Genomic DNA, 15,796 nt, shown 5'->3' on the forward strand with positions numbered 1-15,796 from the left:
AGGATGTAGAATAAGACAGAGGTAAATGAGTGTAGGTGTTTCACAGGAGGCAGAAAGAGAGAGAGAAGAGAATAAACCAAGAAGGAGAGAACTAGAAAGAGGTGAAACAACACTGAAGGAATAGAGTAAGTTAAATACAGAAAGTGAGAGAGAGGGAGAGAGTGTAGATGGACTCTGAACTTTCCAAGCAGTTCAAAGGCAGTCAACTTAGTGAATGTAAACTTCTGATCACCAGGAATTGTGATACAGTGAATTATAAGTGAAATAATCTGCTTGTAAACAATTTTGGAAAAATTACTTGTGTCATGCACAAAGTAGAAAAATTGATAAAATAATACAAAATAAAGAGGAATAGAGTGTATAGGCAGACGTTAGATGACTGGTGGTCTCTACATTATTTGACCTCTTGTGACCCCTATCCTCTTTCTCTTGATCTGTTGCTCTGTTTGGTAGATTGATGATGTCTGAGTAATCCCTTAAAGTAGCGTCATCATGGCGATGAGAGATGAGTGACAGACAGATGGGGCTTATGCACATCAGAAGAGCATTACACAGTAATTCAATCATAAAGAGCACCCTGTTCCCTATAGAGTCCACTACTTTTGACCAGGGCCCCTAGGAAATAGGGTGCCATTTGGGATACATGCTATATGAAACTCACTGCTATAGGAATAGGAGAATGAGTATCATAGGCACTTCAAAAGTAGTCAATCTCACGTCACTCAAGTAATCTGTAAATCCTGATATTAATTGATTCCTGAGTGTCAAACGTAGTGAACTACATGAGGGACTAGGGTGTCATTTGAGACACAGCCACCCCCCTCTCTACAACCTCTCCTAACAAATAGGAAGTAGAGAACAAGCTATACTTCCTGTAGTCCATCTACTTGGACTACAAATAGATGGACTACAAGTAGATGGACTACATCTACTTCCTGGCTTTGTATTGAACTTTCTACATGACAGCTAATCCTGTTCTCACTGCAAGGCTCAATGCAGAACAACATCACAGCAACAAGACAACTGATGCCATCTCCACACCTTCCCTCTATTGCCCTTCCTCCCTCTCCTCCACGCCTACTCTCTATCCCTCCTGTCATCCGTCCATCCCTTCTGCTTATCAACAAGCCCGCTGATGCCCTCTCCTCTCCTCTCCTCCATCCCTCTCTCCCTGGTAGTTTTTCTCCTCGTTTATTTATTGTGTAGATGATCTCAAGCTCTCAAATTGACTTGCTGGGATTGATTCAGGAAAGCCACCTATCTATCTTCTCACTCTCGCTTACCCTCCGTCTCTCTCTTTATCTCTCTCTCTCCCTCCCTCTGTCTCTCACTCAAACAACTTTAATTAATTGAGCAGTCTCCCCAGAGCCCCGGCAAGCATCTTGAGAAAGAAAGAGAGGAGAGCGAAAAAAGCGAAGAGGAAAGGAAACAGAGAAACGGCAGTCTGACCTATTATCTACAGAGAGTGGTATAACCTAGACGATAAGAGAGACACCGTTGATGAAGCGAGAAGGACAAACTCTCACTCACTATGCCATGGAGGGGATGCAGGGGTGGGGGGACGGACTGACGCACTCCTCTCTTTGATGCCTGAAAGAACGGAACAGAACATAGCAAGGAGAAGGGAGAGAGAGAGAGTAGTAGGAGATACTGGAGAGTAGGTGAAGAGATAGAGAGAGGACGTGAGCAAATGAATGGTGGGAGAAATGATTAATGATTAAAGAGATTGGAGAAAAGAGAGGGGAGGGGAGACAGAAAGAGAAATACAGGTCAGTGCAGGGTCTTGATGAGAGAGAAAGGGAGAGAGAGGATTGTGTGTTCTGCCTGTCGCAGTGGCCAGGGTTATGGAGAGGAAGGGGCTATTACATATTCAATGTGTGTGTGTGCGATAGAGAGGGTGCTCTTCTATTTGTCATCTTCTCCGTGGTCTTTGGTGACACCATGTTCATTTGCGAAATGGCCTAGTTGAGATTCAGGGATCGATAGAACAAATAAAAGCCTGGCCTGGAGATAGAGAGATGGAGAGAGGCGGCGGGGGCAGCCATGGCTGCCCTCTTTCACCACCCATCCCCTCAACACTCTCTTCCTTTCAGCGAGAAAACTGTATTAGACAAAAGTGGTCAGGGGTTGATAATTGCGCTTGGATTGTTTTTTTTTTATACTGGCTGCCAAGGCTGTGAGTAACTGGTGAAAGAAGTCAGGCGCAGGAGAGCTGAGATGCGTGGACAAGGTATTTAATTCAAGAAAAACACCAGTATAAACACAATACTCTGGTGCTGGAAAAATACCGGTACCACGAAATAAACAGGCGTAAATAACAAAATCTGGCAACAATATACCAGCCGTCAGATACAGCCTTACAATAAAACAAACACGCACACAAACATGGGGGAAACCAGAGGGTCAAATAATGAACATGTACTGGGGGAATTGAAACCAGGTGTGTAAAAAACAAAGACAAAACAAATGGAAAATGAAAAGTGGTTCGGTGATGGCTAGAAGGCCAGGGACCGACTCTGGCGGAAGTCGTGACACTGGCTATTGAGTGGATTATTTAAAGCTACTATTCCTAGCTTGTTTCTTGGGACCTTTTAGAACCTTTAAGGGCAGTGAGTGAGGGCTTTGTTTCTCTCGACAGCAGTCGCCTTAATGCTTTCAGGCATCAGTTTAAAATCTGCATGGCTCCCGCAGTGTTGTGAAGCCGAGGGGCGTTTTGTCAATATCGCTCACGTTAACCTGTTACTTGGTATATCCCCCCACATAGAGGGTACACTGGGCTCACTTTCAAGACACGCTGATGATGAGAGAGGACATACTGTACACTAGCAGTCAAAAGTTTGGACACACCTACTCATTCAAGGGTTTTCTTTATTTGTACTATTTTCTACATTGTAGAATAATAGCGAAGACATCAAAACTATGAAATAGCGCATACAGAATCATGTAGTAACCAAAAAAGTGTCAAAAAAATGAAAATATATTTAATATAGCAATCCTTTTCCTTGATGACAGCTTTGCACACTCTTGGCATTCTCTCAACCAGCTTCACCTGGAATGCTTTTCCAACAGTCTTGAAGGAGTTCCCACATTTTCTGAGCACTTGTTGGCTGCTATTCCTTCACTCTGCAGTCCAACTCATCCCAAGCCATCTCAATTGTGTTGAGGTTGGGTGATTGTGGAAGCCAGGTCATCTGATGCAGCACTCCATCACTCTCCTTCTTGGTCAAATAGCCCTTACACAGCCTGGAGTGTGTTGGGTCATTGTCCTGTTGAAAAACAGAACAGGGCAAATTTGGACTCATCAGACCAAAGGGCAGATTTCCACTGGTCTAATGTCCATTCCCCGTGTTTCTTGGACCAAGCAAGTCTCTTCTTCTTATTGGTGTCCTTTAGTAGTTGTTAGTTTGCAGCAATTTGACCAGGAAGGCCTGATTCACCCAGTCTACTCTGAACAGTTGATGTTCAGATGTATCTGTTACTTGAACTCTGTAAAGCATTTATTTAGGCTGCAATCTGAGGTGCAGTTAACTCTAATAAATGTAGTGAAATGTTCCACATTGACTGAACTTCAAGCCTTAAAGTAATGATGGACTGTCATTTCTCTTTGCTTAATTGAGCTGTTCTTGCCATAACACTGTCTTTTACCAAATAGGGCTATCTTCCCCCTGACAACACAACTGATTGGCTTAAACGCATTAAGAAGGAAAGAAATTCCACAGATTAACTTTTAACAAGGCACACCAGTTAATTGAAATGCATTCCAGGTGACTACCTCATGAAGCTGGTTGAGAGAATGCCAAGAGTGTGCAAAGCTGTCATCAAGGCAAATGTTTGCTACTTTGAAGAATCTCAAATATAAAATATATTTGTTTATTACTTTTTTGGTTACTACATGATTCCATATATTCTATAATGTAGAAAATAGTAAAAATAAAGAAAAACCCTTGAATGAGTAGGTGTGTCCAAACTTTTGACTGATACTGTAGAGACATACAATGCTTTTTAGACAGAGCCAGGTTTGGTGTGTTTTTATGGAAAAATCCAAGGTTCAGAATAGAGGAGATACACTGAACTGCCATCAAGGGATACTTGGGGATTGTGGCAATGAAGCCCTTTATCTTCTTCCCCAGAGCCAGATGAACTCGTGGATACCATTTTATATCTCTGCCTGCAGTTTGAAGGAAGCTTGCTATCTAGCATTAGCGCAGTGACTGGAAGTCTATGGTAACAGCATCTACGGTCACAGCTGCTGTTACCGTCAGTGCCCAAATTGTAAATGAGGAGGGGCCGGAACAACAAATGAGCGCAAGAAGGGGGTGACCTGGGGTGCTCTGAGGTAACGGGAATGCACGAAGAAGAAAACAATCTGCTTTATAACAAAGCTGTGCATATCATTGTATTTGCGTCGTTGCATAGAGCATTTAGAGTAGAGGCGCTCACAGAAGATGCACAAACTTATTTTGTACTTGGGTCCAGGAAGAATTAGATATTTTCTAAACACGTTTTATGCGATTCTACCTAATTGTATATGACTGGAAGCTTTCGCAGACCACCGCACAAATGATCGAACTGACAGGCTACTTTGACATTGACAAACGAAGAATCTGAGATCATTAAAAACCTCCTCGTCTTGAATCCATCAACAGCCTAGATGTGTGTAGACATATACTGTACAATGCGAGGAGGTCCTAGAAAAGCTTCCCAGTTTCACTGACTCACCCAATGATGCGCAGCTCACTCGCGGGTGATGGCCGACTCTCTCGTGCTAAAAACCTCTCTCTTGTTTCACTTTGTAAAACATTGTTTTCTCAATAGGCCTATTTGGAAGTTGATACAACATATTTTGGTGGCCTACAATCAGATTAGAGTTTTCTCTTTTCAGCAGGAGCCATTTGCTTTCCAACCTGTGTTTTTCCATGATAGTATTTGGAATATTGCGAAAGGCTTGTTGCATGCTGTTCACTGGCAGATATGCCAAGCGTTCCTGGGCTCTATGCTTTGTTATTGGTCGACATGAACACAATCCACAGCTAAGCAATTTTTTTTTATGAAGCTATTGATCCTCTGTGGCAAAATGATTGGCCTACTCCTGGAGTAGTATTCTGCATTATTTAACCTATTGTTTATTATTTAATAACAGACGGCAGTAATTCTATAACTTTGGCAAATTTATTTCAAGTAATCAGAGGTGCTGCAGCTCCTCCAGCACACTTCCCGCGGCTATGATTCCATAAGGGAACAAATTATCAACTGCAAAGCTGGCAAGATAAGAGTTGCAGGCTCATGTCTAGTAGATAAAATGATACAGGCTATAATGTTGCACAAACCAAAAGCCCAGGCTGGCACAACACTAATGAAATCTTAGAATATTAGGCACCGGCTGAAAATCAACGTTTTCAAATTAAATATTTTAGGTGCAGGAAAATGAATGAGGCGGCATCTGGAATTATACTTTTTTTCATTGTCAACTGTGATTTTTTTTCTCATGAAGAGGTACCGTATCCGGACAAATAGGTTCCGGAACGAAACCGTCCAGAACAGAGAGGTGCCAGATCCTGCCAAAATCCCAGAAGTATCCCTTTACAAAGAGAAAAAAGAAAGTGGGAAAGGAGAAAGGAGAAAGAAAGCGGGTTTACAGTGTTGTTAAAGATGAATTCTGCAGGTTTCACTCCGTAATGAATTCCATAGGCTTAAAGCCTTCTGTTCTCTCTCTCTCCTTCTTTCGTACTCTTTCTTATCTTGCTCTCTCATCTCTCGCTCTCTTTATCTCTCTCACTCACCTTTCCCCTCTCTCTGTTTCTCTCTCACTCTTTCTGTCTTTCGCCCCTTCTCTCTCTTTCTCAGACTTTCCTTTTCCCGCTCTCTCTTTATCACTCCATCATTCACTCTTTCTTTCTCTCTCTCTTCTCTCCTTCCCTCACTCTCCTTTCCCACCCCCCCCCCCCCCCCCCTCTCTCTCTCTCTCTCTCTCTCTCTCTCTCTCTCTCACACTTTCCTTTCCCCCTCTCCCTTTATCTCTCTCTTCCTGGTCACTCTGACCCGCAGGTGGAACAGAGAGGCTTTGTTGTTCTTAAACTTCTGACTATCTTCCTCTCTTTCTTTTTTCACTGACGGATGGAGGCAGGGATGAAACGAAAGGAGGCTGTAATTGTGTTTTTCAAACACTGAGAATGTTTTTAGAAAGCAACAACATGTGCAGACTGCTCTAACACGTCTCTATCTCCTTCCTTCACTCTGCCCCTCCCCCTCTATATTTCCCTCCCTTGTGTCTGTTTTGCAGTGCAGTTCAACTTGATTCCTGTGGGACTGAGGATAGTAGCCATCCAGAGCACTAAGACAGGGCTCTACATTGGGATGAACAGCGATGGATACCTCTACACCTCAGTATGGCAACCCCTTATTAATTAAGTTATGACACTATCAACACCACTTATACCGTAGTAATAACATCTGTACACGTCAGTATGGCAACCTCTTATTAATTAAGTTATGACAGTTACAGAAACCTGAATAATAGTCTACATAGTCTTGATTTCTCAAGTGACTGCCTCGCCTGGTACACCAACTACTTCTCAGATAGAGTTCAGTGTGTCAAATCGGAGGGCCTGTTGTCCGGACCTCTGGCGGTCTCTATGGGGGTACCACAGGGTTCAATTCTCGGGCTGACTCTTTTCTCTGTATTTATCAATGATGTCGCTCTTGTTGCGGACGACACCATTCTGTATACATCGGGCCCTTCATTGGACACTGTTAACTAAACCTCCAAACAAGCTTCAATGCCATACAACCCTCCTTCTGTGGCCTCCAACTGCTTTTAAATGCTAGTAAAACTAAATGCATTCTTTAACCGATTGCTGCCCGCACCCGCCCGCCCGACTAGCATCACTACTCTGGACGGTTCTGACTTAGAATATGTGGACAACTACAAATACCTAGGTGTCTGGTTAGACTGTAAACTCTCATTCTAGACTCACATTAAGCATCTCCAATCCAAAATTAAATCTAGAATTGGCTTTCTATTTCGCAACAAAGCCTCCTTCACTCATGCTGCCAAACATACCCTCGTAAAACTGACTATCCTACCGATCCTTGATTTCGGCGATGTCATTTACAAAATAGCCTCCAACACTCTACTCAGCAAACTGGATGTAGTCTATCACAGTGCCATCCGTTTTGTCACAAAGTTCCATATACTACCCACCACTGCGACCTGTATGCGCTCGTTGGCTGGCCCTCACTACATACTCGTCACCAAACCCACTGGCTCCAGGTCATCTACAAGTCTTTGCTAGGTAAAGCCCTGCCTTATCTCACCTTATTGGTCACCATAGCAACACCCAGCCGTAGCACACGCTCCAGCTGGTATATTTCACTGGTCATCCCCAAAGCCAAATTCCTTTGGCTGCCTTTTCTTCCAGTTCTCTGCTGCCAATGACTGGAATGAATTGCAAAAATAACTGAAGCTGAAAACATATATCTCCCTCTCTAACTTTAGGCATTAGCTGTCAGAGCAGCTAACCAATCACTGTACCTGTTCACAGCCAATCTGTAAATAGCACACCCAACTATCTCATCCCCATATTGTTATTTATCTTCTTGTTCTTTTGCACCCCAATATCTCTACCTGCACATCATCATCTGCACATCTATCACCCCAGTGTTAATGCGAAATTGAATTATTTCGCCTCTATGGCCTATTTATTGCCTTACCTCCCTAATCTTCTACATTTGCACACACTGTACATAGATGTTTCTATTGTGTTATTGACTGGACGTTCGTTTATGTGTAACTCTCTGTTGTTGTTTTTGTTGCACTGCTTTGCTTTATCTTGGCAAATTAAAACTTGTTCTCAACTGGCCTACCTGGTTAAATAAAGGTGAAATAAAAAAAATCATTAAAAAAATAGTAGGCAGGAAGTACCTGAATGTTCAACGTTGGTTTGACCAATCGGAATCTATGCTTCAAGATTGTTTTGATCACACGGACTGGGATGTGTTCCGGGTTGCCTTTGAAAATAGTATCGACGTATACACTGATGGCACAGCCATCTAAGGCACTGCTTCACAGCATTGTTCGGATAAGGGAAGAGTTTGGCCGGCCAGGATGTCCTTGTCCCGCTGCACTCTAGTGACTTGTGGCAGGCTGGATGCATGCACCCTGACTTTGGTCAGCAGTTGTTTCCTCTGACACATTGGCATGGGTGTCTTCCGGGTTAAGCGAGCAGTGTGTTAAGAAGCTTTGCGGCTTGGCAGGATCGTGTTTCAGAGAACTAATGGCTTTCGACATTCGCCTCTCCCGAGTCTGTACGGGAGATGCAGTGATTATCGTTGTCTCTGATTGGGGATCATATTTAGGCAGCCATTTCCCCTTTGTGCTTTGTGGGATCTTGTCTTGGTATAGTTGCCTGAGAGCACTTCATTGAGCTTCACGTTTCGTTTAACACTTTGTTTTTCTTTGAGTTTCTTTTCCTAATAAAGAGGATGGAAATATACCACGCTGCATCTTGGTCCACTCCTTATAACGATTGTAACAATAGCAGCATTCATGCAAAACTGAAAGTGTGAACCACCGCATTTAACCACGGCAAGGTGGCTGGGAACATGGACATGCACAATCAGACCAGCTATAAGGCAATCAAAGGTGCAAAACGACAATACAGGGACAAAGTCGTCTCAGACAAAATACGTATGTGACAGGGACTCCAGACAATCACGGATTATAAAGGGAAAGTCAGCCATGTCTCGGACACCGACACCTCTCTCTCGGACAAGCTAAACACCTTCGCCCACTTTGAATAAAACACTGAGCCGCGAAAACACAAGCCACCGCTTCTAACGAGGACAGTGAGATCTCGTTCTCTGTGGCCGAGGTGATTAAGACGTTTAAGCGTGTTAACCCTCACAGGGCTGCCGGCCCAGACAACATCCCAACCCATGTCCTCAGAGCATGTGCAGACCAGCTGGCTGGAGTGTTTACGGACATATTGAATCTCGCCCTATCCACCATTGTTCCTGTACCCAAGAAAGCGAAGATAACTGAACTAAATCGCCCCTAAGCACTCACTTCTGTCATCATGAAGTGCTTTGAGAGGCTAGTTATTTTAAGGATCATATAACCTCCACCCTACCCGACACCCTAGACTACAACTACAATTGCATACCTCCCCAACAGATCCATGGATGATGCAAACACAATCGCACTGCACACTGAAATACCTGTAAAAATGCTGTTGATCGATTACAGCTCAGCTTTCAACACCATAGTGCCCTCCAAGCACTAATCTCTGGGCCCTAGGTCTGAATCCCTCCCTGTGTCCTGGACTTCCTGACGGGCTGACCCCAAGTGGTGAAGGTAGAAAACAACACCTCCGCCACGCTGATCCTCAACACAGAGGTCCTAAAAGGGTGCGAGCTCAGCCTCCTACTGTACTCACTATTCACCCATTACTGCATGGCCACGCACATCTCCAACTCAATCATCAAGTTTGCTGATGACACAACAGTGATAAGCCTGATTACCAACAATGACGAGACAGTCCTCAGGGAGGAGGTGAGGGCCCTGGCGGAGTGGTTCCAGGACATAACCTCTCCATCAACGACAACAAAACTAAGGAGCGGATCGTGGACTTCAGGAGACAACAGAGAGAAAACGCCCCAATCCACATCAACTGCTCAACCAAATTTGGCTTGGCTGTCCTCGGCTTAGCTGCCAGCGATTACAGCCTTGAGTGTTCTTGGGTATGACTCTACAAGCTTGGCACAACTCTATTTGTGGAGTTTCTCCCATTCTCTGCAGATCCTCTCAAGCTCTGTCGGGTTGGATGGGGAGCGTTGCTGCACAGATATCGTCGCACACAGCCACTTCTACATTGTCTTGGCTGTATGCTTATGGTCGTTGTCCTGTTGGAAGGTGAATCTTTGCCCCAGTCTGAGGTTCTGAGCGCTCTGGAGCAGGTTTTCATCAAGGATCTCTGTACTTTGCTCTGTTAATCTTTCCCTTGATCCTGACTAGTCTCCCAGTCTCCTTGCTGCTGAAAAACATCCCCACAGGATGATGCTGCCACCACCATGCTTCATCGTTGGAATAGTGCTAGGTTTCCTCCAGATGTGACGTTTGCCATTCAGGCCAGATAGTCTTGTTTCTCATGGTCTGAGAGTCTTCAGATGCCTTTTGGCAAACTCCAAGCAGGCTGGCATGTGCTTTTTACTGAGGAATGACCTCCGTCTGGCCACTCCGCCATAAAGGCCTGATTGGTGGAGTGCTTCAGAGATGGTTGTCCTTCTGGATAGTTCTCCCATCTCCACAGATTAACTCTTGAGCTCTGTCAGAGTGACCATCGGGTTCTCCCTGATCAAGGCCATTTCCTCTCTAGGAAGAGTCTTGGCGGTTCCAGACTTCTTCCATTTAAGATTGATGGAAGCCACAGTGTTCTTGGGAACCTTCAGTGCTGCAGACATTTGTTGTTACCCTTCCCCATATCTGTGCCTCGACACAATCCTGTCTCAGAGCTCTAAGGACAATTCCTTCAACCTCAATCAATATTGCATGCTTTCTCAAACAGCTGTAACTGAATATGCATTTGTAAATCAAGTCCTTTCTTGAGTTGGGCTCTGGGATGTAACAACCGTTGAGCTTATGGTTGATTGTGGGGGAAAGGGTTTGTTTGTTTATATGTGTGTGTGTGTGTGTGTGTGTGTGTGTGTGTGTGTCCCACATCTACTGCTAGGGGGTAAGGATGTTAGGGAACATATCGGATGAATCACAATAATTGTTAGCTTGACAAAAATGTAATGCAATTGCAATCCTGGTTATAGGTAACAATCCTTTGCATGAACTGTTGACATTATTACTCGTATTAATTGTTAATGATGGAAAAAAAGACATGTAAGAGTTTTGAATATGCACTACTGTTCAAAAGTTTGCGGACACTTAGAAAGTTCCTTATTTTTTAAAGAGAAACACATTTTTTGTCTATTAAAATAACATCAAATTGATCAGAAATACAGTGTAGACATTGTTAATGTTGTAAATGAGTATTGTAGCTTTAAACAACAGATTTTTTATGGAATATCTACATAGGCGTACAGAGAACCAAAATCAGCAACCATCACTCCTGTGTTCCAATGGCACGTTGTGTTAGCTAATACAAGTGTATTATTTTAAAAGGCTAACTGATCATTAGAAAACCTTTTTGCAATGATGTTAGCACAGCCGAATACTGTTGGATTAAAGAAGATATAAAACTGGCCTTCTTTAGACTAGTTGAGTATCTGGAGCATCAGCATTTGTGCGTTCGATTACAGGCTCAAAATGGCTAGAAACAAAGAACGTTCTTTTGAAACTCGTCAGTTAATTCTTGTTCTGAGAAATGAAGGCTATTCCATGTGAGAAATTGCCAAGAAACTGAAGATCTCGTACAATGCTTTATTCACAGAACTTCGCAAACTGTCTCTAACCAGAATAGAAAGAGGAGTGGGAGGCCCCGGTGCACAATTGAGCAAGAGGACAAGTACATTAGAGTGTCTAGTTTGAGAAACAGACGCCTCACAAGTCCTCAACTGGCAGCTCATTAAATAGTACCTGCAAAACACCAGTCTCAACGTCAACAGTGAGGAGTCAACTCCGGGATGCTGGCCTTCTAGGCAGAGTTGGAACGAAAAAGACATATCTCAGACTGGCCAATAAAAACAAAAGATTAGGATGGGCAAAGGAACACAGACAGAGGAACTCTGAACCCTGATTAACTTATTTGGGACTGGGTGGCAGTATTGAGTAGCTTGGATGAATAATGTGCCCAGAGTAAACTGCCTGCTACTCAGGCCCAAAAGCTAGAATATGCATATAATTAGTGGAAATGGATAGAAAACACTCTGAAGTTTGTAAAACTGATTGAATGATGTCTATGAGTATAACAGAACTCATATGGCAGGCAAAAACCTGAGACAAAATCCAACCAGGAAGTACAAAATCTGAGGTTTTTAGTTTTTTGCCTATCCAATATACAGTGTCGATGGGGTCATATTGCACTTCCTAAGGCTTCCACTAGATGTCAACAGTCTTTAGAACCTTGTTTCAGGCTTCTACTACGAAGGGGGAGCGAATAAGAGCTGTTTGACTAAGAGGTCTGGCAGAATGCCATGAGCTAAGTCAGGCGCGTGGCCGTGAGAGCGAGCTGCGTTCCTTATAATTTCTAAAGACAAAGGAATTGTCCAGTTGAAACATTATTGAAGATTTATGATAAAAACATCCTAAAGATGGATTCTATACATCGTTTGACATGTTTCTACAAACTGTAATGTAACTTGTTTGACTTTTCGTCTGAACTAATTGCTCACACATTGTGCATTTGGATTACTGGGCTAAACGAGCGAACAAAAGGGAGGTATTTGGACATAAATGATGGACTTTATCGAACAAAACAAACATTTATTGTGGAACTGGGATTCCTGGGAGTGCATTCCGTTGAAGATCATCAAAGATAAGTGAATATTTATAACGCTATTTCTGAGTTTTGTGACTCCTCTCCTCGGTTGGAAAATGGCTGTGTTTTTCTGTGGCTTGGCGCTGACCTAATATAATCACAGGGTGTGCTTTCGCCGTAAAGCCTTTTTGAAATCTGACACAGCTGTTGCATTAACAAGAAGTTTATCTTTAAAATGGTGTATAATACTTGTATGTTTGAGGAATTTTAATTATGATTAGATTTCTGTTGTTTTGAATTTGGCACCCTGCAATTTCACTGGCTGTTGGCGAGGTGGGAGGCTAGCGTCCCACATATCCCAGAGAGGTTTAACTTGTTAGTCATATCCCAATCTATTTGCTTATGATCTTGCCCGCACCTAGCAAACAGTTACTTAAATGATATGAGAACAAAAATATGATTTCTTTTGGGGGGGGGGGAACTGCAAGCCAGACAAAATTAAACGGCCGTATTTATAAAATGAATATGAATTCAGAGGGCAGAAATTATTAAATATTAAAGCATTAGACCTCTCACTAATGGGTTTAGTCATACAAAAGTTATACTTAAATACAAACTGGTTATCTAACAAATTAATAAGAATGCCTCACCCAATGTTCAAGAATGGCCTTTTTCCCTTTATTCAGATTTCAAAATCACACTCCCAAATAAATCTCCCAAATATCGCTCTTTTTAAAACAATCTATAGAAAGTTGATTGCAATTTCAATTTCATCCACCAAAAAAACTAAAACAAATAATACAACAAATATTGTGGTTAAACTGAAATATAATAAAATATTTTACAAAATGTTTAAAAAAGGTATAATCGTTGTAAATGATGTCGTAAATGGGGCTGGTGGAGTAATGTCACACATGCAGCTAACAAAAATATATGGAAATGTCTGCCCTACCCAGAATTACAACCAATTAATTGCACTAAACTAATTGCAGTATTACTGCAAAAATAGAAGAGGAAAGTGGAAGGGGGAAAAGTATGTAACTTGTCTGTCGACCCTGCATTAAAGACAATAATTGGTTAAACAAAATTGTGATAAATAAAAAGTATACCAGTTTCATTTAAGTACCAAAAGATGTACAGCTGTGCCATGTAGATTGCAAAATAGTTGGGAAGAGTGTTACATTCGTCGTTTGAATGAGGAGACCAAGGTGCAGTGTGGTAGGCAAACATCTTACTTTTATTGAAATGAACACTGAAAAACAAAAAACAAAATTAATGTAAAGTTCTGCAGACTACACAGCAACCATACAAAATCAAGATCCCACAAACTAAGGTGGGAAAAAGGCTGCCTAAGTATGATCCCCAAACAGAGATCTGATTGGGAAACATACCAGGTCAACATAGAAAATACAACATAGATTGCCCACCCTAGTCACACCCTGACCTGTCCAAATAGAGAATAAAAAGGCGCTCTAAGGTCAGGGCGTGACAAAGAGATTCACATGGTTTATGAACTGATACGCAAAACAACACCAGATTCAAAACTTTGAATTTTTCAATTTAAATTATTATCCAAAATTCTTGCAACCAATAGAATGCTATATATATGGGGAATACAATCTTCCCTGCACTGCAGATTTTGCTGTGTAGAGACATTTTCATTAGATCATTTGTTTTTGGTATAATTTGTTTTGGTTCATAAGTAGCTTGTTTTTGGTCACAGGTGCAGGAATTGCTGAATAATTGCAACATTTACCTGGAGCTAACTCTGCAGATAGCACTTGTCAGGACTCTTGCTCCTGGGTGAGTATCAAAGATAGCCCCCCTCTCTCCCACCAGAGAGGAAGAGGGGGAGTGGAGCCGGTTCTATGACTCTAAAATGACCGGTTGTAAACTTTCTCTCTCTGGACATGCAGTATGGAGAAGTCAAAATCCTTGTGTATAGAGAATCTAACGCCAAAACTCCAACATCCTAAAGTGGATAATGAAAAAATATTTCCAACATAAATAATGTGGGAAATGGTTGATGGGGATCCAAACAATAAATCCTGTCAAACATTTATTGTTTTGTGATATCATTAAGGACGGTACAACTAAATATCTGTAACTCTACAAATGTTTACGTCCCAGTTTTCAGAAATACATCTAAATGTTGTAAAACATATGATTACATATGAAACTATTTGATGAAAGGGGATTTTAGCCTTATAAATTAGATAATTGTTTTTCATAGAAACTTTGCCAAGTCAGTAACCATACCCACGTGAGCACAGACATTGTGGCAATGTGATGGAACCGCCCTCCAAGGCGAGTGCATTAAAGGACTCGCTGAAGAATTAAAATATTAGATCAGAAAGCGTGGCGCTTTGGCTACACATTGAAATGGTTGCAATTTAAATACAGACCAGTGTGACTGGCAGCGTGAGCTGAATGTCACAAAATGGTAACCCCTCTGAAACTCAACAGAGAAGAAGAAGACTAGACTAAGATATGCACCACCTGCAGCTCTGCATATCACGTAGTGTAGGAAACTTGACCATGTATAATGTATTTCTGTGTGATTATTTAGTTAGTTTGCAAATAAATAATTAAGACAATTTGTGTATCGCTGAATCATCATTTCGACTAGGGTTCGTGCAGATTTGAAGTCATCGACGTTCAGAATGAGACTGATACGAGGTAAAAATGATTAATGGATGACTGGTATGATAACGATATATTCTGATGTATTCTTGAGTTAATTCGGGAAATGGTAACTCTTTAAACAAACTTTATCCGTGGTGCCCCAAGTTTACTAATGAGTTAATTTTTACATGATTAATTGAATCACGTAATAATTAAACATTGTTCATTGATTTGATAAAATAACCGTCATCATTTTAATGATGGTCACGTCAATAGTCACGTTTTGGTGATCCAAAAAAGTCATAGTCAATCAATCAAAAATATCATCATACTTTTAGCTAAAAAAATGTTTTAATTTACAATCTGTGGAAATTATGAGAATAGAAAGGTTCAGAACTTTTGTGAAACATCAACAGCACAGTTAGAAATAGAAAATAGAAATTCAATATGGATGGTGTTAAGAGATGGATGGGAGGGGTTGAAAGGAGCTGAAGGTTGGGAATAATGACAACAAATAACAAGATAACTCATGTAAATCATAATGTGTCCATAAAATGTATTTAGGTTCAGAACTTTTGTGAAAGAAATAGAGGGGAGAGGTTGAAGTTAGAGGAAGGACGGGAGTAAAAACAAACAAAATATAACTATTGTAAAATAGACTGTGCCCGTAAAATGTATATAATATGTATAATCTGGAAGTAGAAGCCTAAGCGTTGTCGTTCACTAGTTTACTCCAATTAGGGGAAGGG

General features: G+C 41.7%; 1 protein-coding gene across 1 annotated transcript in view; it reads left to right on the forward strand.

Annotated features, from left to right (window-relative positions):
• The window catches only part of LOC139416045 (fibroblast growth factor 11-like), a 117,004-nt gene that overhangs the window by 73,356 nt on the left and 27,852 nt on the right, over window positions 1-15,796 (forward strand). Inside the window, exon 3 of the mRNA XM_071164287.1 lies at window positions 6,281-6,384. Within this exon, the coding sequence (XP_071020388.1) occupies window positions 6,281-6,384 (104 nt within the window). The remainder of the gene's footprint in view (window positions 1-6,280; window positions 6,385-15,796) is intronic.

Source organism: Oncorhynchus clarkii, chromosome 9 (genome assembly GCF_045791955.1).
Source record: "Oncorhynchus clarkii lewisi isolate Uvic-CL-2024 chromosome 9, UVic_Ocla_1.0, whole genome shotgun sequence".
NCBI lineage: Eukaryota > Metazoa > Chordata > Actinopteri > Salmoniformes > Salmonidae > Oncorhynchus > Oncorhynchus clarkii.